This window comes from Paroedura picta, chromosome 17, assembly GCF_049243985.1.
Source record: "Paroedura picta isolate Pp20150507F chromosome 17, Ppicta_v3.0, whole genome shotgun sequence".
Classification (NCBI taxonomy): Eukaryota; Metazoa; Chordata; class Lepidosauria; order Squamata; family Gekkonidae; genus Paroedura; species Paroedura picta.
The window spans coordinates 16,379,208-16,402,809 of record NC_135385.1 but is presented as its reverse complement, the minus strand read 5'-3'; the positions used below and the strand labels follow the sequence as shown (position 1 = coordinate 16,402,809).

General features: G+C 49.0%; 1 protein-coding gene across 1 annotated transcript; it reads left to right on the top strand.

Annotated features, from left to right (window-relative positions):
• The first annotated feature begins 12,523 nt into the window (after positions 1-12,523).
• Positions 12,524-21,819, top strand: LOC143827304 (VPS35 endosomal protein-sorting factor-like). The gene is made up of 5 exons (XM_077316769.1): positions 12,524-12,668; positions 13,691-13,856; positions 18,441-18,559; positions 19,910-20,056; positions 21,525-21,819. The coding sequence occupies exons 1-5, from the start codon at positions 12,579-12,581 to the stop codon at positions 21,621-21,623; spliced, it is 621 nt and encodes a 206-aa protein (XP_077172884.1). The 5' UTR covers positions 12,524-12,578; the 3' UTR covers positions 21,624-21,819.
• The last annotated feature ends 1,783 nt before the right edge of the window (positions 21,820-23,602 follow it).

Below are 23,602 nucleotides of genomic sequence, written 5' to 3'. Positions count from 1 at the left end.
AAGGCACTGGCAAACCACCCCGTATTGAGTCTGCCATGGAAAAGCTGGAGGGCATCACCCCAAGGGTCAGACATGACCTGGTGCTTGCACAGGGGATACCTTTACCTTTTATGACCATATATGGCCATGTTGCCTCCCCTGCCTGATGGGCCAATGATGGGCCCAGAGGGGGTAGGAAGGGGAGGGGTGCTATCCCCCTCCCATCTCAGAGAGTGAGGAGACTTTTCCTGCCCAAAAGTCACATGACCTGGGAGGGACTAGCACTCCTCCCTCAGTTATTTTCTTGCCTCCGTCATGAGAGGTTCTTCTGAGTAAGGTGACTTACTCATCACCTCAGATTTCTGAGGTAATATTTTCCATCGGATTAGTCCCGGATTATTTAACTTTATCCATAGAGCTTTCACTTCTAAAGCTCTCTTTAAGAAGTGCCGGGAATGTGGTACAAAACGGCACAAAACGATGGACATGCCTCATGTCTTCCTGCCTTGGTGAGGGACACATTACAGGACTCTGTCAAGCCTTCAGAAATATGACCCCTAAAATGAGGGACGGCGGAACACAACAGTTAAAAGCCGCATTGTGTGAAAAAGCTCTATCAGCAGCTGAAATTGTCCCAGAGGGCGGAAGTGTGGGAGACGAGCACCCGAAAATGCCCTCTGTCTCCTCAGTTCCCCCTCAGGGTAAGAAGGATGACAACAAACACAAAAGGGCCAGGTTGGAACCTCCAGCAAAGAAAAACACCAAACATTGTCAAGGAGGTTGGTTAATTAACTCTCTGAGTCAGTCAGAACTGGTTCGACACCAACAATCACCATCGCCTCCAGTGTTAAGACCCTTGGTGCCCACAATTGTTCGGTCAACACTGTCAGGTCGGCATGAAGAGTCGATGTCTCCAATATGTCACAGATGCTCTTCCGCGCCGTCAGTGCATTCAGCATCGGAGAAACGATGTGAAAGGGGCCATCCTTGACACCGAGCTCCAGTTGCTGCCAAAGCTCAACATCGTTCCCACTGGACGCCGAGTGGCACACCACCACAGCCTCTTCAAGAGATGGGAGATCTGTTGGAGTCAGACGATGAGCTTGTGGTATGTCCGAGATGAGCCATGCGAAGACCTGGCAGGGACCTGCCCATCGAGTCCTCCAAGCGGAGATCGACATTGTGCGTTGAAATACCGCTTAGATTGCCTTCGTTGACGCCATCTTGTGGTCAGCGCCGAAACTATGATCAGGATGAAGTAGGGTCTACTTCTAGGTACAGCAGAGATGGTGCTCAATGCCATGTCATCAATGATGCTTTAGGATGCTTTGGTCTGATCCTGCGTTGAGCAGGGGGTTGGACTAGATGGCCTGTATGGCCCCTTCCAACTCTATGACTGTGTGATGACACCCTCGAATCCTGTATTGACCATCATAGGGGCAGGGATTCAGAGAAGGACTCTGAGACAGTGGGGGACAGAGACAGTGGGGGAGCCAGCTTCTCTTTCTCCAACTGATGATCTCAGACAGATCGTCAGTATTCTGAATAACTCATCAGAATGGCAGAATTTTTGAAGTTGTAGACTTTTGTAGACCCAGAAGTAGAGCCAGACTCTGATGATCCAATAACGGATCATAACAAAATTATCCAGGCAATGTGGTTGAATCCGGCTTTGGACCCAGCTTTTTCATGGAAGCTATTTATTTATTTGATGTATTTGATGTATTTGATTTATTTCCTGCTACTCCTGAGCCGGCTCGTGGCTGGTTACAGATGTCCAATAAAACCCCCCAGGAAAAGCCCCATTAATTTACGGTCCTTCCGTTATCCTGGATTCCTTAGGCTGATCCTGCACTGAGGAGGGGGGTTGGACTAGATGGCCTGCATGGCCCCTTCCAACTCTATGGTTCTTTTTCTTGCTTATGTTATCCTTTCGTAATCTTTTTGAGGAGGATGTGACTGGTGCAGCATTACCTAGCAAGTGTCGTAACCAAAGGGGAATTTGAACCTGGGCCTCTCAGATCCTGGTCTTAACACTCTACCTAATCATGGAATCATAGAATAATAGACTTGAAAGGGACCTCATGGGTCATCTAGTCCAACGTCCTGCACTATGTAGGACACTCACAGCCCTATCGCTCATCCACTGTCACCTGCCACCCCCTTGAGCCTTCACAGAATCAGCCTCTCCATCAGATGGCTCTCCAGCCTCTGTTTAAGAATCTCCAAAGATGGAGAACTCACCACCTCCCGAGGAAGCCTGTTCCTCTGAGAAACCACTCTGACTATCAGGAACTTCTTCCGGATGTTTAGATGGAATTTCTTTTGAATTAATTCCATCCCATTCGTTCTGGTCTGTCCCTCTGGGGCGAGAGAGAACAACTCTGCTCCATCCTCCATATGGCAGCCTTTTAAATCCTTGAAGATGGTTATCAGATCTCCCCTCAGTCTTCTCCTCTCCAGGCTAAACAGACCAAGCTCCCCCAGCCTTTCTTCATAATGTTCACTGCATTATCCTGGCTCCCCGCTGGAGATCCCTATGCATCATCTTGCCCACTGTCCCATCTAGACCCATCAAGGCTTACTACTAAAGCTACTAAACCCATTCCCAGCTTGAAATGTTTCTCTAGTAGATGCAGAAGAACCTTTTAAAATTGGCCATTGTTTGTGTTCAACTAAAGGGAGCATTTCTTGAACTGGTTTGAACTGGTTTCTCAAAGCAATCGTTCATCTAGACCAGGGGCGGCCAAACTGTGGCTCTCCAGATGTCCGTGGACTACAATTCCCATGAGCCCCTGCCCGCACGTGTCCATGGACATCCGGAGAGCCACAGTTTGCCCACCCCTGGTCTAGATGAACGATTGCTTTGAGGCCTATTCATGATCTGGTGCCCACCTTGCTTGATGCCCAGTTGTGTGGCCTTGAGGGCCTTAATATTTTCAATTATCTGGGGAGGTGAAAGAGACATTGAGGACCCACCGTAAACAGCAACCCAGATAGTTCCATCTTTAAAACCTTCTTTTTGGAGCCAGTCCTCATGGGCATTTTGTGCTTCCTGCCATACATGGTGTGATCTTTTCCGATTCGGATGGTTCCAGGCCTGTACAAGGGAGAAGGCTTAAAGCCTTGTCCTTTTCAGGGGCATGATGGGTGCTGTCAGCATTGTCCGTTCCCCTAGCAAGTTCCAGCGGGTGCAAGCCAAACGAGCTGACCCAGGAAGCTGACTCGGGATTTTTTCCTGCAAGGCTGCGGGTTTGTTTCTTTGTTTGGACATGCTGCGGCACGAAGCGTCAGAGTCGAGGGATTTAGAGCGGAGCTGACTCTCCCGTCCAAGTGCGTTCTCGAAACAATAGAGCTGCTAAGTCAGGGTGATACATTTTGTGTTTATTTGGCTTGTTTACAGACCGGCCAGGCCCAGACCCCAGCATGAAGTCATGCTTGGTTGCTCTTCTGTGATTAACTCATTAGGGTTTTTTTACACCGCCCAGATAATTAGAGCGCGCATAGGCATATGCAGAGTTTTAATCTATCTCAGTGATCCCCAACCTTTTTATCACCAGGGACCACTCAATGCCTTTTACTGAGGCCCGGTGGGAGGGGGTAGTTTGCTCCTCTACTCTCAACCACTGCCCTAACGCTCTCTGATCGCTAGGGTAATGTTTAAACATCCCTTCAAAATAAGATACAGACACGCCACAACAATGAAGTGTGTTGTAAAGGGCTGGGGGGGATGAAGTAAAGGGCCGGGTGGGGGGGAGAAGGCGTCCTTCAGGGCCCACCTCCAATTAGTCGAAGGACCACATGTGGTCCGCGGCCCACAGGTTGGGGATCGCTAATCTATGTCATCACTGAAGGATGCATGAATTAAGTGAAGGGGAGTTTGTTATCGAGTACCTTAAAAAGACCCTTCCCTGGCCCCAACCAGTAAATATTTGTGTGAAATAGAAATATGGATTGCCAGCGATTCCATAAAAAAAAAGGAAAAAAAAGAAAACTGTGGCCAAATGTACAAATCTGCCAAAAATTAGAGGGGAAGAGTTAAATTCTTCTCACCTTCCATTTGACTGACATCATTTTCCACCTTTGGTGTTTATTTATTTATTTATGTTTTAATTTATACCCCGCTGCTCACGACAAGGTCACCTTGCAGTGGCTTGCAATAGAAAACACAATCACAAAGTCCCCGTAAAGCCCCTTAAAACATTAAAAACCGTAAAATACAGTCCAGCTCTTGAATCCCTTCCTTTTACTCAGTTGCAGAGCATTATGGGTTATGCCGTTCTCTGCCAACTCCCAAACCCATGACTGTGACTTGAGATTATTGATGCATTCATGTGTCTCTAGACCAGGGGTAGTCAAACTGCGGCCCTCCAGATGCCCATGGACTACAATTCCCAGGAGCCCCCTGCCAGCGAATGCTGGCAGGGGGCTCCTGGGAATTGTAGTCCATGGACATCTGGAGGGCCGCAGTTTGACTACCCCTGCTCTAGACAGTCCTTGTAACATCCAATTAACAAATAGATATGTTTATATGAAGGTGACCAGTTTTTAACATCGGTAAAGCGGGACACCATTGGCCAGGGGAGTTCTTGATTAAAAAATTGGTCTATATGGAGAAACAAAAAATTTCATAGAATGCCTAGAATGCAAAAATAGTATTGTAACTCACCCCCACAGTGTCCCTCAAGAAGTATTATAGTTAAATGCCAGCTGCCCAGTCTTAATCCTGCAACAACTCCTCATCACTTTCAGCCAGTAGCTGATGTCTAGCCATAAAGCGAGCACTTCTCCCTTCAGCCTGCAGCTCTGCTCTAAGCCTGCTGCCTCTCTAATGGTGCTCCCAGAGGGCTGGAAATAGGCAGCTGGCTTTCATCTGCTAGATCAGAGCTAGGGGTGGGGGGTGGAGGTTGTACCTCTTCCTCTTGTTTGTAGGCTTCTGCTGCCTCTGATTTGGCTATGCCGGCCCCTTCCTCCTCAGAGGAGTTCTCAACATTGCTGAGACCTGACTGACCCATTGGCTTGAGCATGAGATGTTGAAACAGGACGGGGTCTTTCCTGATATTTTGATCTTCTCAAAACTATCAATAGCTTGGCTCGCTTGAAGACACACCGAGAACTGTCCAGCTGCTTTGGGCTTTTATGTATGACTAACTTCACCAAGAGACTTAAAAAACGGAAGAAGCACATCAGGACGGGACTTCTATTGTTTAAGTTCACTGACCAAAATCTGCATTCAGAGTACAGAAGTTCACAATACGGCGGTGGAGCTAATATTTCTGCAAGGCCCCCGGCGTATCTGAAAGCAAAGCGGGATGGTTTCTTCCTGTGACCCAGAAAGTACATTTTCAGATTCACCCAGAAACGAGGAATAAAAGTTCCTGACACTGTGATATCTTTCCTCTCCTCCCCCCTCCCTGCAGCAGTTTGGCTTCTTTTTCGTTGAGGAGGAGGGATTAGAAGAAAAGGCGGCCACCTGTCTTTTTCCACTGGGACGATGAGCATGTCTGAAAGTCTGTGCGTTTTTCCAAGGGGTCAGTAGTACATGAGGATAAGAAGGAAGGGTCCCAGAGGAAATCTTGGTTGTGGAGAGTTTTTCACTGCTGAGTAGAATGATCATTTTCTATCCCCCCTGAGCTTAAGGACAGGGCACAGTGTAGAATCTCACTGCTGATTTATCGGGTTCTCAGCTGGGGATGGTAAACTTTAAAATGCTGAGCTATGCGGTGCAGTGGCAATCTGTGAATCCCCTCTAGGGTAACCTAAAAAAGTAACTGAGGGGGGAACGAGACCTTGAATGGTTTGGAGGCTTCAGTGTCGGGAAAGGAAAGGGGCTTAACTCTCTCCCTCTCTCCCCCCCCCCCCATGCCATTTCCCAAATTGAAATACACCTCCTACACAACTGCGGTTGGCCAGCGTACAAAGAGGAGGGGGCTTGTTTGTTTTTTCTCCACTGGGGCTTATAGAAGCTGATGGTTTGAACCAGAGATGTGGCACTGAGTGGAAGGGTCCCCTCCCCTTCCCAGGTGCCTGATCGGACTTGTCCCCCCCAGCCTCTGCAGCTTCCTTTTTAGGATAAGCTATATCCTGTGGAGATCCAATTGAGCCTGTTCAACAAAATGCTTAGTTTGGCCCTAACAATGAAAGCATTTCAGTATATGTAGCACATACACACACAACAGAGCTGCCCATGGACTACAATTCCCATGAGCCCCTTCCAGCACTCATGGGAATTATAGTCCATGGGCATCTGGAGAACCACAGCTAGGCTACCCCGTGGCTTAGAGCAGGGGTAGTCAACCTGTGGTCCTCCAGATGTTCATGGACTACAATTCCCATGAGCCCCTGCCAGCGAATGCTGGCAGGGGCTCATGGGAATTGTAGTCCATGAACATCTGGAGGACCACAGGTTGGCTTAGAGGAACAGTGGACAAGATCTCTGGTACCTTTAGAACCACCCTGAAGTTGATTCTAAAAAGAATCAGCCTTATGTCTCCCCAGAAGTCTTAGGGGAGAATTTTGTCTCTGATTGTATTCCAAAGAGTCATGTACGATCCAAGCTGAAGTCTCCGGAGCCCCCTGTGCTGTCATAATTCATACCGTGGAAACCTCCTCTGCCACAACCAGGCCGTTATTTTTCCCCCCCCTTTCGTGAAGGTCACCCCAGCCGTAAAGGGTATAATGGAAGCCTGCAGAAGAATTTATGGCCTAATGGTCGGCCAGAATGAAAAAAGAGCTGCCGTGGAAGGGGAAATTTAGCGAAGCATAAACTAGACCGCATACGGTGTCGTGCACAGGCTATTAATCGGAGTCTAGGAAGGCTTCAGGGGCAATTTATTGCAATGCGTGCTTGATCCCCCCCCCCTTGCTGATCACACTGCTAGCTTGCATTAGTAAGGGAGCCCTGGGGAAGAGAGGGCCTGTATATCAAATTTAACCTGCCATCTCTCACATGTGAGTAATCGTGCTCTCTGTTTGTGCGCGGGCCTGTGTGTTGGAGAGAGATCGATGGTCCAATAATAGCAGATCTTTGGAGGCATCCCGGCTGTCCAATGTGGCCTCCTGCCTCATTGTTCCCCTTGTGACCGTCTTTGTTCCCATCCTGTTATCAGCTGGCCTCCTGCGTGCTTCCTTACGATTTTCCTATCAGAAGGGCCTACTGTGCCAAAGCAGGGCTAAGGACGTTGCTTCCTGCCACTGGTGCTCAGTCCCCTTCAGAACCAAGACTGCTTAGGGGGCTCTTCCATCTGTCCTTATCTTCTGACCCTGTGGGAAACCACGTCCTGTCTTCTGGAGGCTGCCTTATACCAAATCAGGCCCCTGGGCCCGGAGAGTCGGTCTTGTCTACTGATACGGGCAAAGGCTCTCCAGAGGGACAGTGCCTGACCCTTCTGGCTGGAGATGTCAGGGCCTGAACCAGAGACCTTCTGCATGCCAGGCAGGTGTTCTTCCACTGGGCCGTAGCCCTTCCCTATGAAGCGTTTATAGTCCTAGTGGGAAAAGGCTGCTGGCTGCCTTTCCGTCTAGTTTTGAAAGATTAGCAACATGCATAATACATATCGTCATCATCTTTTTATGTAACCCAAAGGCTCGAGGCGGGTTACAAATTTGGCTAAAAACCCCTATCCCATTAAAACCGATACAAACCGAAGATGGGAAGAATGCCTGGCTAGCTGCCTTCTTGATCTGTGCCTCGAGTGTTAATGAGGCGTCAGTGATCACCCCTAAGTTTCCGGGTTGGGAGCCCATCTCAAGTTGCGTCCCGGCCAGAGGGCAAGTGCGCTTCCTGAACTGCCTCCTTACGACCCAACCACAGGACCTCCGTCTTGGAGGGGTTGAGCTTCAGGCCACTCTGCTTGAGCCACTCAGCCACAGATTCCAAACATCTGGCAAATGGTTCCGGGGAGGAGTCCGGGTGGCCAACCACGAGGAGATCACTGGCAGTCTTCAAGCAAAGATTGGATGCACACTTTTCTTGGATGCTTTAGGGTGCTTTGGGCTGATCCTGCGTTGAGCAGGGGGTTGGACTAGATGGCCTGTGTGGCCCCTTCCAACTCTATGATTCTGTGACTAGATGGCCTGTATGGCCCCTTCCAACTCTAGGATTCTATGACTAGATGGCCTGTATAGCCCCTTCCAACTCTAGGATTCTATGACTAGGTGGCCTGTATGGCCCCTTCCAACTTTAGGATTCTATGACTAGATGGCCTGTATGGCCCCTTCCAACTCTATGATTCTATGACTAGATGGCCTGTATGGCCCCTTCCAGCTCTATGATTCTATGACTAGATGGCCTGTATGGCCCCTTCCAACTTTAGGATTCTATAAGATAGAGCTGGGTATCATCAGCAAATAGTGTGGGGGAGAGCACTGAACCCTGAGGGACCCCACAAGGGAGCCGATAAGGACCCGGTAACCCATCCCCCACCGCCACCCTCTGTATCCGGTTATGGGGAAAGGAGCATATCCAGCTCAAGGCTGGGCTCCATATCCCCATCCCGGCGAGGCGGTGAGCCAGCAGTTCACGGTCGACCGCGTCAAATGTGGCCAACAGATCTAATAGAAGCAGCACGGCCGACCCGCCTTGATCCAGCTGGCGCCGGAGATCATCCAACGAAGCGACCAACACCGTCTCCACCCCGTGGCCAGGATGAAAGCCAGACTGATATGGAACAAGCGCCGAAGTTTCTTCCAGGGACACCAGGAGCTGGTCCTCCATGGCCTTTTCCACGACCTTCCCCAGAAATGCCAAATGTGCAATTGGTCGGTAGCTGGCAGGGTCCCGCAGGTCCTGACATGGTTTCTTGAGGAGCAGATAAATCACCGTCTTCTTGAGAATCTCAGGAATCTCCCCGTTTGCAGGGAGCACTTGATAATGTCCCTGAGCTGGTCACCTATCCACCTACCGCCCCCCTTAAAGTGTACCTTGAAACCTGAAAAATATTTCAGCAGGTACCAAAGGTTGAAAAGGGTACTCTGGGGGGGTCTTAGGTAAGACTCTGCCTCAGGAGAGTCCCGCATGGACCTTGTAAAAATTGGCTGAGATAAATATTTAGCAATTTCGAGGGCTCAAAGCATTTGTCATTAGCATCATCATTATTACAGGGTACAGAGGAGAGTGACGAGGATGATCTGGGGCCAAGGGACCAAGCCCTATGAAGATAGGTTGAGGGACTTGGAAATGTCCAGCCTGGAGAAAAGGAGGTTGAGAGGGAACATGATAGCCCTCTTTAAGTATTTGAAAGGTTGTCACTTGGAGGAGGGCAGGATGCTGTTTCTGCTGGCTGCAGAGGAGAGGACACGCAGTAATGGGTTTAAACTTCAAGTACAACAATATAGGCTAGATATCAGGAAAAATTTTTTCACAGTCAGAGTAGTTCAGCTGTGGAATAGGCTGCCTAAGGAGGTGGTGAGCGCCCCCTCACTGGCAGTCTTCAAGCAAAGGTTGGAGACACACTTTTCTTGGATGCTTTAGGGTGCTTAGGGCTGATCCTGCGTTGAGCAGGGGGTTGGACTAGATGGCCTGTATGGCCCCTTCCAACTCTATGGTTCTATGATTCTATGATCCTGCGCAGAGCAGGGGGTTGGACTAGATGGCCTCTATGGCCCCTTCCAACTCTGTGATTCTATGATTAACATTGCGCTTCACCTTACGATTGCGTTGGAAAGAGGTTGGCTGGTTTTGCTGAAGTTGTGGAAATGCTCACCGAACCCGGTTGGCATTCCTAAGAGCGACTTGAAGAGCCGTTTGCTTCCCTCCGGCTGCCATAGCTCTCTGAAGAAAACCTGCACGTGTCTTGGGGATATAAATAGATTCTTTTAGCTCACAAGATGTATCCTGTCTGCCCCTTCCAGTATTGGCTTAGCGTCCTCTCTCTTTGCCAGCTTCTTTGACCTCTGGGGTTGTTTTGGATGCTTTATAAAGGTCAGGTAGGGAGTTAGAAGAATGGGGGGGGGGAGATTTGCCGTTCTATACTTTGCCATAATCTCTGACATTTCACTGATGGGAATAGACACAAGCTTGTAATCCGCTCCCCTCACCCTTGGAATGCGCATTCTTCAAGCGCTTCTCTGCAGCATTTGATTTTAAGATCCAGGAAAGTCCCCGTGTCGATTACTCTCCCTGCTGCCGGACATTTTATGTGCTTTGATTATTGTGATCTGGAAAGTGTGAGTTTGAAGCAAGGTAACAACTGCAGAAGTTGTTATAATTTGTATATTCTAGGATAAATATCCACACTTTTTTTTTTAACCTCAGTACCCCTTGGGAGAAATGAGATCATTCTGTAAAGCCGGCTGTGCAAATTAACACGTCCTTTAACGAAGACGCGAATCCTATGTTAGAAATAAACACGCCTGTTAAAAAGGAAGCAGGTTTCTTGAATGCTCTATTAGGATTTTGTAAGATTCTTGTACTTACAAGGCCAGAAATTAAAACTTTTCTAGAAAAGGGGAGGTCAGGAATTCAGGTTTTAAAATGATGCTCTTGTCTTTCTGCGAGCTTTCTTTGAGCTACAAGAACATGTGAATTTTAGCAGTAGAGTGAAAATAGTCGTTGCCACCCCGTGTATGCTGATAGTCTGAGAATCTGTCTTGCCCTCTTCTGCCATCTTCCGCATGGGCCAGCTCCTGGGTCTCAGTTAGTGGCATTTTTGCACAAAGTATTTGTGTCCTGGATCTCAGTTCTGCAGCATAGAAAATGGGTCTGCAAGAGAATTGTCTGGGCTTTACCGCTATCACTTTGTGATGAAGCCAAGTTTATTATACGTGGCCATAGGCCATCAGAAAGCCGGAAGAAAAAGGAAAAAATAGAGGGTATCAAGGTGCTAAACATATGTATCTCCAGAACAGTCTAAAACTCTCAAAGACACAAGACACGTATCTTCAACACATTCTAAAATGGCCACCTCCATCAAAATTTAACAAGAAGAGACTTAAAAATAAAGTCTAAATCCAGTGGTCCTAAGGACACATTTGCTCTGATTTTTCTTGTGGCAAGAAAGAAGAAACAGAAGGCTCTGTGTCTAACAAGGTATGCTCACCTTGATTTTGGAACACCCCTATATCGTATAAGACTATCCCAATATACCTCTAAACTTTGGATGTATATCCTTTAAGAAGAGCATATCTGTTGGCACATTTAAACATCTTCCCCTCCAATTGTTCTGTGTTGGTGAGATTTGATTAACGCAGGGGTAGTCAAACTGCGGCCCTCCAGATGTCCATGGACTACAATTCCCAGGAGCCCCCTGCCAGCGTTCGCTGGCAGGGGGCTCTTGGGAATTGTAGTCCATGGACATCTGGAGGGCCGCAGTTTGACTACCCCTGGATTAACGTAATACTAAGTAACAAAGGCCCTGCATTTATTGTGATGGTAGCCAAGATATTGTTGCCTATTTTAAATTTTGCTCATGATCTCATAAACTCTGTAACCTTTTAAAAGCCTAATTTTTAAAACTATGTTGTCTTCTGAAGGCCATCTGTCTGATAGCGGGTAAATTTGTCCCCGTTGCAAAGAGAGGCTAAGGAGGTTAGAATTGTGTTCAGGCATTTATCCCTGGGATCTGAAATATTATTGTTGTTAGGTGTGAAGTCGTGTCCGACCCATCGCGACCCCATGGACAATGATCCTCCAGGCCTTCCTGTCCTCTCCCATTCCCCGGAGTCCATTTAAGTTTGCACCGACTGCTTCAGTGACTCCATCCAGCCACCAAATTCTCTGTCGTCCCCTTCTTCTTTTGCCCTCGATCACTCCCAGCATTAGGCTCTCCTCCAGGGAGTCCTTCCTTCTCATGAGGTGGCCAAAGGATTTGAGTTTCATCTTCAGGATCTGGCCTTCTAAGGAGCAGTCAGGGCTGATCTCCTCTAGGACTGACCGGTTTGTTCGCCTTGCAGTCCAAGGGACCCTCAAGAGTCTTCTCCAGCACCAGAGTTCAAAAGCCTCAATTCTTTGATGCTCGGCCTTCCTTATGGTCCAACTTTCACAGCCATACATTGCAACTTGGAAGACCATAGCCTTGACTAAACGCACTTTTGTTGGCAGGGTGATGTCTCTGCTTTTCAGGATGCTGTCTAGATTTGCCATAGCTTTCCTCCCCAGGAGCAAGCCTCTTTTAATTTCTTTGCTGCAGTCCCCATCTGCAGTGATCTTGGAGCCCAGGAAAATAAAATCTGTCACTATCTCCATTTCTTCTGAAATAGGACAAGCCAAAATGTAGTGGGGAAGATCATTCCCTGCATTTCCACAAATACAGATACACCGTGCCATAGTTTATAAACCACACTGTTGCTTTGTTAATGGTTCAGCCTGTTCTGGTCTCCTGTCCACCTGCCAGGGTCGGATGCTGGGTCTTGCACTGAAGCCATGTTGCATTTTGAATCTTCTAGTAACAGTGGGGTAGCATGGCAGAGGCTGCATGCCCTCTGGGGACTTGGGCTGCTAGTTGTGGGCCCTCGACTCTGAGGAAGCTACAGGTAGGTACTGAAGAAGTAAAGACATACTGCCGATCCGGGTTCTGCTTGCTGATGGTGTGGCGGCTTCTCTTTTCCCAGCGGACTCCTTTTTCAAAGCTGCTATAAGCCTCGTCCCCGAGGTGCCCAAGATGATCAACGTAGATGGGAAGATGCGGCCCTCGGAAGCCTTCCTCTTGGAGTTCCTCTGCAATTTCTTTTCCACTTTGCTGGTCATTCCAGTAAGTAGCTGACATTTTTTACCCTTTTTTCCGGGCTGAAACTGCGAAGCCTTTTGCAAGCTTAGCAGGGGGAAGTAGCTAGCTCAGGGGTAGTCAAACTGAGCCCTACAGAGGTCCCTGGACTACAATTCCCACGAGCCCCTGCCAGCGTTCAGAGCCCCTGCTAGCATTCGCTGACAGGGGCTCGTGGGAATTGTAGTTCATGGACATCTGGAGGGCCACAGTTTGACTACCCCTGAGCTAGCTAGCGCCTGGATTGGACCTCATATGCGGACTTGCATACTTCTCTGAATATAGGAAAATAGCACATTGGGTTTTGTGTGTGTGTGTGCTTGTGTACATTTCCAAATCTCTTCATGACATGCTAGTTTCCTAGATGTAAGAAAGCCTTTCAGGGGGGAGAAGTCGTCCATTCCTTGCGCCCTTTCTTTCCATCTGAGAGCAGGCAGGCAGTTGAGTTGCAAACATCTGGTGGACCTGGACTCCAGTCTCCTACTCTACTTGCTAGTCGAACTTGAGCCAGCCATTCTCTCTCAACCACATCTACCTCACAGGGTCGATGTGATTTAGAAACAGAGGAGGGGAAGCCGATGTTGAAATCAGTTCTAGATGCCTAGCAGACAGAAGCAGATTCAGGACCAAGGACAGCTCAAGGGTAGCACAGACGTTGCTCTCACAATAGGCGAATCTCCATTGAGCTTTTAAGGCAGGGCTAGCCAAACTGTGGCTCTCCAGATATTCATGGGCTATAATTCCCATGAGCCCATGTCAGCACTGGCAGGGGCTCATGGGGATTGTAGTCCATGGGCATCTGGAGAGCCACAGTTGGACTACCCCAGGGCTTTTTCTAAAGGCTTTCTGCCTTTAGTGCTGGGTGGCTAACAGACCGCTGAGCTGACAAAAACATCTCCCAACCTGATGTTACAGTGAGTTTTAACAGCTTACGTGCACCTTTATAGTTCTTGCAAGATTTTTGGGGAAAGGTGATGGTTAGCCCTTGCTTTGGTGTTGGTCTTTTTCAGGATCATCCTGAACAGGGCGTGCTGTTTCTTGCTCGGGGCCTGCTCAATGTCATCCAGGACTACACTTGGGAAGATAACAGCGATGATAAAGTCCGGATTTATGCAAACGTTCTGCATCTTCTCTCGGCCATGAATCAGGAGACCTACATCTATCACGTCGACAAGGGTGAGGGGGATTTTGATGTCTGTGGGGGGCTGCCCCTCGCTCAGAAGAGAAAGAGGTGGCTTGTCTGAAACTTTGAGATTGCTTTTCATAGAATCCTAGAATCATAGAATTGGAAGGGACCTCCTGGGTCATCTAGTCCAACCCCCTGCACTATGCAGGACACTCACATCCCAATCGCTCATCCACTGTCACCTGCCACCCCCTTGAGCCTTCACAGAATCAGCCTCTCCGTCAGATGGCTATCCAGCCTCTGTTTAAAAACCTCCAAAGAAGGAGAACCCACCACCTCCCGAGGAAGCCTGTTCCAATGAGGAACCGCTCTAACTGTCAGGAACTTCTTCCGGATGTTTAGATGGAATTTCTCTTGCATTATCTTCATCCCATTGGTTCTGGTCTGTCCCTCTGGGGCAAGAGAGAACAATTTAATGCTAGTCATTTTTAAGACTGACGATTGGGTCGATTTTATGCAATTTATTACTGTTGCGAACCACCCTGAGCCCTCTTGGGGACGGCGGCGTACAAGTGGAAAAATGAATAAAAATAAATTTGCCTTCTCAGATTTGACAGTCAAAAACCAAAGTGCGACACGGAAGGAATCCATAGATGTGTCCCTAAATTCAGCTGTGGGTGATGCCACAGCCGTATGGCAGAGGGACAACACGAACACGGACAGCTTCTGCTGTGACCTGTCTCTTGCATGTGAATGGCTGAGGGCAGGGTGACCTTGTGTGCATAATTCTTCTCCCTCAAAAAGTAGATTTTGTTGTTGTTAGGTCGTGTCCGACCCATCGCGACCCCCTGATCCTCCAGACCTTCCTGTCCTCTACCACAAGGGTAGTCAACCTGTGGTCCTGCAGATGTTCATGGACTACAATTCCCATGAGCCCCTGCCAGCATTTGCTGGCAGGTGCTCATGGGAATTGTAGTCCATGGACATCTGGAGGACCACAGGTTGACTACCCCTGCTCTACCATTCCCCGGAGTCCATTTAAGCTTGCACCGACTGCTTCAGTGACTCCATCCAGCCACCTCATTCTCTGTCGTCCCCTTCTTCTTTTGCCCCCAATCGCTCCCAGCATCAGGCTCTTCTCCAGGGAGTAGACTAGGCCATGTCAACGAGTGTGGAATTAGGAATCTGGGCAACAGACTAAATATGGAGTGCAGAGAAAAGGGTCTTTTTTTTTTAGAAATTTTGTGCAAGGCCTCCGTTTGTGTCCCTGGTGCTGAACTGAGTTGCACTCTAGCAGTGAACAAGACACAGCAGCTGTGGACACCTTTTGCGTGGCTCCTCATGCAGTGTCAATAAGCCCTGCCTCGTATTGTTTTGATGCGCCCCCAAGTACCTGGCCCACACAGCTCTCTTTGACCAGGACAAAGGACTCAGTGCCCATCTTCCTGAGGATATACCTCAGAAGGGCTTACCAGCTTGGCCCCCTCCACACCCCTCCCCTGCGTGTGACTGCTGAGTTTGCAATTGGATTACTGCCTTCTCCAAAGAGCCTAAGCCCTTAATCCGTGTGTTGCAAACCTTATTTGTGCAAAACACGGGATTAAACACTGTTTTGCTTCAGTGACGCTCCAGCGCCTGGTTTTAAAGGCCTTCGTGGACTTGAAGCTTTAATAATGGTTTTCCGAGCAGGCCTGCTCAAGTTCGTTTAAGTCTCTGGATAAGAAGAATAGAAATAAGAATAATATTGTGATGGTCCAGATGTGGACTCCAGGTTGATTCCACAGGAGGCACCCCTGACCGTCCCCAGCAGAGGCCTTGCTCCATGGCCCCCTATGTCTTTGAAGGCAAACATTGTCCTCCTTGCGGCTCTGCATACAAGGAACTTGCTTATTGTGTCGGTGGACTTTTCTTTTTTAAAGCACCAGCTGAGAAGGGGGGTTGGGGGTTTTCCTTGGGCCTTCTGCACTTTTAAGTTTGGTTCTTATGTGTCTTCTATGTATAAGCTGCCTCTAGAACTCTGTCACAAGAAGGCTTTTGGTTATTTGTTAAATGCATGGCCCGTTTTTCTTCTGTCATGGAACTCAGCATAAAGTTCCCGGAGTGTCTTCCATCTAGGAAGCAAACTGGGAAATTGTCCTTTGTTTCAGCGGCACCGTTTTGGATTCTGTGCCTTCCCAATCGGGGTATAAACTGGAGGAAGGTGGTTCCTCTCCTCCATGGTCACGTGCAGCATCAAAAATCCACGCAGCCACTTTAATAAAAGGTCACATTCCACATTCCACCACCTATCAACATTCAGCAGCCCAGGAACACCAGCCAACTCAACTCAACCGGCCAACCCCAGCCAGCCAGCCAGCCAGCCTCCCTCCCTCCCTCCCTCTGTCCCTCCCTCCCTCAGTCACTCCCTCCCTCCCTCTCTCCGTCACTCCCTCCGTCACTCCCTTCCTCTCTCCCTCCCTTAGTCACTTCCTCCCTCCCTCCCTCCCTCCGTCACTCCCTCCCTCCCTCCCTCCGTCACTCTCTCCGTCACTCCCTCCCTCCCACACTTCCTCCCTCCCTCCCTTAGACACTTCCTCCCTTCCTCCCTCCCTCCGTCACTCCCTCCCTCCCTCCCTCCGTCACTCTCTCCGTCACTCCCTCCCTCCCGCACGTCCTCCCTCCCTCCCTTAGACACTTCCTCCCTCCCTCCCTCAGTCACTCCCTCCCTCAGTCACTCCTTCCCTCCCTCCCTCCCTCCCTCCCTGTTCCCCAGGAGACTTCTAAGGACAGCTCAGCAACGATGCCTGCCCAGTGAAGCTTCCAGCTTCCAGCTTCTTGCACAGAGGTATTGGTCATGGGCAGCTTGCGGAGCTGCCCTTAAAGACATCCGGGGAATGCGGAGGGGAGGAGCAGCCATCTTTCTTCCCCAATCGGTGGAATGCCTGAGTTTCAAGCTTAATACGTATGGGTCTAATTCTTACAGTGCTATTTTAACACACACTCTTAACATGAGAATTGATCCTGAAATTGTTTAATTTTTTTCCCAATGAACTTATCTGGAATTCAACAACAATTGAGGTTCTGATTTCAGAGGGAAGACTAAAATTAGAGAAAGTGTTTTCCAAAATGAACCGGCATGCTTTCAGAGGAGCAAATCATCTTTCATGTTTCTGATGGAAAATCAAGTCAGAATAATTAGGCAACCAGCCCATTAGCGTAGTTCCAAAGTGGAAACTTCCTCTGCTTCCAGCTGGTGGTGGACAGTCCTATCAAGTTGCAGCTTTCTCATGTTTTCAAGGGAAGCGAAGTTCAGAGCTGGCTTGTCCTTGCCTGCCCTGCGCGTTCCTGGGAGTCTCCCATCCGATGACTAACTAGGATTGACCTTGCTTAGTTTCCGACATCTAACAAAACTGGGCTAGCCTTAGCCTTGGCCTGATTCTGGTTACACCACTTGCATTTATATCCCACTTTTTAAAGATTTTTATTTTTATTTTCCAGGATTAAAGATAATGAAATACATGTAATCTACATTATTAGTACAGAAAAAAGAAAGGTTATGCTCTTCATTTAATACATTTAGTTCCCCGTTTCAATCCCCTTTTGTATTGTTTTCTTAAATAGTTCAGGTAAGGGCCCCTATATCCCACTTTTTGACCGCAAAATCCTCAAAGGAGTTCGCAAATACCTTTATTGTCATAATTCAGTGGGTAAAATTCTAAATATTAATAAACAGCCAGTACTATGAACAGTCCCAAGACGTATCAGTATCGTGGTCCTTTTTCCTCGGTTCCAGCCCAGGGATGGAAGGACGTTCGTTCCAGATAAGTTCCTGCCTTGATTTTTTAAAATAGAATTCTAATGTCTTTTACATTTTCGCCCAGCCAACTAGACCTGGACGTTTTAATTTGAAAGAAACGAATGTAATTTCTATGTAACGTCCGCATATAGTAAGCCTTAATTGCAGGGCCAGCCAGAGCAAACAGCTTCCCCATTAAAAGAAGCTGACCGTGATAAGGATATCTCCTACGTGCTATTTCTGATGGAGGCTATATCCCTTTCATGGACTTCAGATAAGGATTTGAGTGTGCAGCTTACAAAATATGAAGCATTTCCTCCATTTATTCTCCTGGTCCCAACATAGAGTCTCCATCTCTGAGGGAACATGTAGCCCCTACCTCCTAGAAGGAGAGAACTTAGTCTCCTGAACTAGTCTAATTCTTCCGCTGCTAGGCAGACTCCCAGGGCGCTCAGGAGAATTTTACATCTCTCTGCTGCTTGCAGATATAGAAAATAATACAACTTATAGAGTTGCAAGTTCTGCGCAGCAGCGATCAAAATCCGTAATAGAATGGTCTGTTCTAAATGAATCTGGACAGCTGTGTTTATCTACCTTATTCTATTTTCTATTGTTATCTTTTAAGATGTTTTAATTCCTGGTTTTAATGGATGTTTCTGTATCATCTTATGCTGGTCTAGGACCGTAATAAAACGAACAAAACTAGTCTCCTGAGAGCCATACTAGGAGAAGACTCATCGATGCTCTGAACAGCTCAATGTGACAATTGTTGAAGGGAAAAACAAAAAATTGGATGAATGTTCTCACTTGCACCTTTTCCCCTGTTTGTTTTTAAACTTGGAACATCCTGGTTTCCCAGTGGAATCCAACGATACCTTGTACAGTGGAGATACCAAATTCCTGGCAGAGGTCAGCAAGCTGTGTGAAACGGTGATTGCTCAGATCCTGGAGCATCTGAAGAGCCTTGGAAAAGATGAGGTAAGAGGACGGCCTTTTTCTTGGCCGTGCAGAATGTGTTCCGGAAGGGATGCGAGAGGAGCAGCATTGCTGGTGGTACCCACAGCGGCTCTCAGATCCAGCTTGGGGGGCCCATTTTATGTTCTCCTTTGACTTTTTCATCTCTACGTGGTTCTCCACCTGCATTGGTGTCTTTCTTAATTCACTGTGCTGCAACTAGGTGAAGCAGCCTTGAACCAAGAGGAACTGAGTGGGCTGTCCTTGGTGCTCCAGGGTGGATTCCCACTGGGGCTTTCCTAGGAAGGTCAAGGGCCAGCACAGCTCTGAATGGGAGGGCTCCAGGTGCACCACCGCTGAAGCTAGCAGCAGCTTTCTTGGACAGCCTTTCCCTGCACTGTGGCTCAGCCAAAGCTCCTTTCTGTGTGTGTGTGTGTGTGGGGGGTGTTTTGCAGGGCTAGGAGGGTGTTCCTCCCCTCCCGCCACCTCCGTAGTCATTCGTCCTGGGCAGCTCCAGCAGAGTATGAAATGGGTTCATGGGTGTGGCAGGGCAGCCATGGCTGCTTCCAAGGATCCGCCTGCCAATTTGATTCCTCTTGGCTGGTGGCTCCACCTCTGAATGGAGGACACTTTTATTTATGCCCTAAGCATCCTAAAGCATCCAAGAAAAGTGTGCATCCAACCTTTGCTTGAAGACTGCCAGTGAGGGGGAGCTCACCACCTCCCTAGGCAGCCTATTCCTTAGGCAGCCTGATCACTGCCTTAAAATACGCAGTGGTCATTAATCAAGAAAGATTTGTCTGCAGTACCTTATTGATAGGTCACCAGAATCCAACCTACTCTGACTCCGCACACCAGGTTTTTTCCAACAATAGTCAATGTCGTTGGCATAGAGTGTTTTCATACAATATCCATCCAGTGCAGTGGTCCCCCAACCCCGGTCCAGGGACTGGTACCGGTCTGTGGATCAGTCAGTACCGGGCCGTGGCTCCTCCTTGTCCTCCTCCCCGGGTGCTGCCTCAGGAGCTGCCCTGCCACTCTGCCACTGGGTCACCTTTGGTGCTATCTGATGGCCACCATGGCTAGGGCTCCCCCTTGGCGTGGTACTGCACAGCTGCTGCTGGCAGCGCCCCTCAGTGGGTGGTGGGAAGTCAGGGGCACCGGCAGGAAAGCAAGTGGAGCAGGGGCTCAGGCGGCGGTGACGTCCTTTGGCAAAAGACCCCCCCCCCCAGGCCTTAGTAAAATTGTCAAGCGTTGACCGGTCATCGGTGATAAGAAGGTTGGGGACCTCCAGTGGAATCTCCTTCGGCTTGGTCTTCAACGTAGGCCTGCAAGCTGCAGACTAATTGAGTTCCTTGTTTATAACTGTTGCAGACTTTAAAGCGGCAGAGTCAGCTGGCCCTCTACTTCTTCAATAGCATTCTGGCTCATGGAGACCTACGGAACAACAAGCTCAACCAGCTTTCAGTGAACCTGTGGAACCTGGCTCAGAAGCACGGCTTTGCTGACACCAAAACCATGGTGAGAGAGAAACAGAAGTAGAGTTTGGAACTGCAGGTGTTTTTAATCTGAAGGGCAAGCTTGCTTTTTTTATTATGTGGAACACATCTCTGTCGTGCCTCCTGGGACGGAAATGGGTATGGACATCACTTTAAAAAAAAAATCATTTTATTATTCGATTTCTATACCACCACTTGCCATAGCCTCGGCAATATCTGTAGTCTCGTCCCAGGGAGTGTGCCAGAAGAGGGAGGGAGAAGGATTGTGGAGGCGGAGGCTGTGCAGTAGGCCAAAGCTACGATGCCACCGCAGAGGCCTCTGGGAGCCGGGACGGAGGCTGTGTGACTGGCCCAAGCTCTGCTGTCGTCCTGGAGGCCTCTGGGGGCCAGAGCAAAGGCCATGCAGCTCCCCGGGGCTGGGCTGCTGCCTTCAAGGCCTCCAGGGGCTGGGCCGCAGGCTGCGATGCAGACGCTACCCTCCAGGCTGGAGGAGACTGGGGCCCTCCTGGGAGAACAGGTAAGGAGGGAGGGGGGAGGACTCTTATCTGTGTCTGTGGGGGGAGCAAAAGGGGAGTAGGTCAGGAAAGGGAGAGAGGATGGGGAAGTGGGGAGGGAAGGGGTCTGTGTGTGTGTATGTTGGTGTGTGTGTGTTTGTGAGAGAGGGGAAGGCGAGTGGGATGGATCAAAGAGCCTGAGTGTCACTACTTTATTTGTGGGGGGGCTACTGTGTCAGTTTTCAGAAGTCTTGGCTTAGCGGAATAACGGCTTAGATCTGTTCTGCTAATTGTGGCACTTCCCTCCCGCACAACGGAGACATTTCCTGATGTAAGCCAAAGGAAGGGATCCAGCTCTAAGCTCTTCCCAACTGGTGCACCTCGGAAAAAAAAGTTACCATATTGTTGGGGCTGTTTGTTCCCTGCCCCCAAATAAAAATAATAAATCTAAAGTGGCTCTCCCCGGCATTTCAAACACTGCAGTGCATGCATTATGCCGTTGTTAATCTGCATGCTTTTACTCTGCCGAGGTTGATCCTGGGAAGGGGTGGAGGGAGCTCCCCTGGGCACCGAAGTCTTGACCCAGTTTCTGCTGAACGGCCCTTTGACTTCCGGGATTTTCCTCCCCGCACGCCGCTTGCATATTTTCTGGCCTGTTTGTATGTTTGCAGCCGTAAAGGGTGGAAGCTGGCTGTTTCCCAAATTAGAGAGCAAACCAAGTGTTCCCCTCCCCCTTGTGCTTGTATGGGGAGGAGGGGAGGGATTGGGGGAGGGAGCAACCGAAGGGGCATAGGGCAGGGGTAGTCCAACTGCGGCCCTCCAGATGTCCATGGACTACAATTCCCAGGAGCCCCTGCCAGCGAAAGCTGGCAGGGGCTCCTGGGAATTGTAGTCCATGGACATCTGGAGGGCCGCAGTTGGACTACCCCTGGCATAGGGGAATAAAATATTTGCTATTGTAGCGTAAAATACGATTCCTCCCCTCCCCCCTTCCAGGTAAAAACCTTGGACTACATTAAGAGGCAGAGCAAACACCCTGAGCTACACCATTTTGCAGAGCTGGCCCTCAGGCTTCCTCTGCAGTCAAGGACCTGATGCATCCAGAGCACCTGGGAGGCAGAGTTCTCAGGCCATCCAAAGACAGGCTGTGTCTCCAGCTGTTATTCAGGTTCCGTATCTTTTCCTTTGGAAGATTCATTCTGTCGGAAAGCTCACCCTGACGGAGTCGCAAACGCCTCTGAAACGAGTTTTGTTTCCACCTGCACAGCCATTAAAACATTTAAAAAGCTAACTTTGGGGTCAATGAAATTTATCTTGTGGTTTTGGATGGGCCGGTAGCCCCAGATCTTGACGTGGCCAGAAAAGACGGGTAAAAGAAAGGAGGACAGCTACTTTGCAGGCAGGCAGTCCCCCGGTGTGGCTGTCTCGGAAGATAAATAGCAGCTGCCCTGCGACCCCTTCCAGCCCTTTCTTTGCTTTGATTGAAGCACATAATGGAAAAGAACCTCTGAAAAGAGTCTCGGGGAGATTCGGCAAAGAGACTTTGGAAGCAAATGTGTTTGGGAGGTTTTTGTGGCTAAGCTCGAAATAAAAGGAGGGGGAAATCTAATCAAGGGAAGGACACTTCGGGCGTGAATACAGATCTTTCCTAGCGTTGCTTAGCTGGCTGACTTGTCATCGTTAGGAAGACTTATTAGGATGCATAATCCAGTCCGTTTGCCTTTTGATTCTAAGCCCCAGCGGGGGACTATAATTTCTTCCCCTTTCACGTTTCTAGTTATTGCACTTGACTGAGCAAAGGGTGAACAAAACTTCACGACGACAGATGTCGCATGCTTAACCTTGTGATGTCCCGAGCTCTGTCCCCTGAACCCCAAGCCAGATAGCTGGGCTGATGTTTTCAGGAAATAGTTGGGATTCAGCAGCTGCAGAAGAGCCACTTGGAAGATTTTCCAGAGCTAGCCTCACTGGTGATGTTAGCAAGGGCGTGCTTTGGGTCTTAAAGTGGTGGAGTGGTTAAAAAGCAGCAGATTCTAGTCTGGAGAACTAGACCAGGGGTCGTCAAACTGCGGCCCTCCAGATGTCCATGGACTGCAATTCCCATGAGCCCCTGCCAGCATTCGCTGGCAGGGGCTCATGGGGATTGTAGTCCATGGACATCTGGAGGGCCGCAGTTTGACGACCCCTGAACTAGACCTTGATCTAGCCGCAGCTCTCTTAAGAGTTGTTCTTGCAAAGCAGTTCTTTTAAAGCCAGCTTGGTCTAGTGGTTAAGAGCGGCAGGTTCTCACGCTGGAATCAGAAAAGGTGCTCCTGCTGCCAGTTGAGTTTTACTGGAACCGGCAAAAGCAATGTGGCTTGTCTTGGATCTAGGGCAGGGGAGTCAACCTGTGGTCCTCCAGATGTCCATGGACTACAATTCCCAGGAGCTCCTGCCGGTGTTTGACTACCCCCGCGTTAGACGGTTGTCTACAGAGATGGGGTTGTACATAAGCCACAAGAACATTATTTTATTTGTGCAATGTGTTCACCAGCAAAGCCGGCCCAGGTTGGTTTCCAATATCACCATATAGCAGATAGTTCATCATAGCAATAACATTCAACATTAACATTAACGCATATGAAAACATTCCATCAACTGATGGCCCACATTGATCTTCAGTACTGTAGAGCAGGGGTAGTCAACCTGCGGTCCTCCAGATGTTCATGGACTACAATTCCCATGAGCCCCTGCCAGCAAACGCAAACACAATCACCACACACCTGCCAACTCCCCAGCCTGTGTCCTTGGATCCTGCTGGGAACAACAGAATTTTTTTGAATTAGACTGGTCTAAGGGGATTTCTAGACGTGTCCTCTTGAGACAATATTTATTGCAGCCATGTTGGACTCCTTGATCATGAATTGCATATCCGTGAAGAAAGATGTGAGCATGCATACACCCAAGGACACAGGATCTGCATACAGGGAACTTCTGAATTCTGGGTAAACCTAATTAAACCCGCAGCCTGGGCGTTTGCTGCTCACCAGGTTCCCCAGGGAGGTTTGCCAAGGAGACGGCACCAGCTCTTCAAA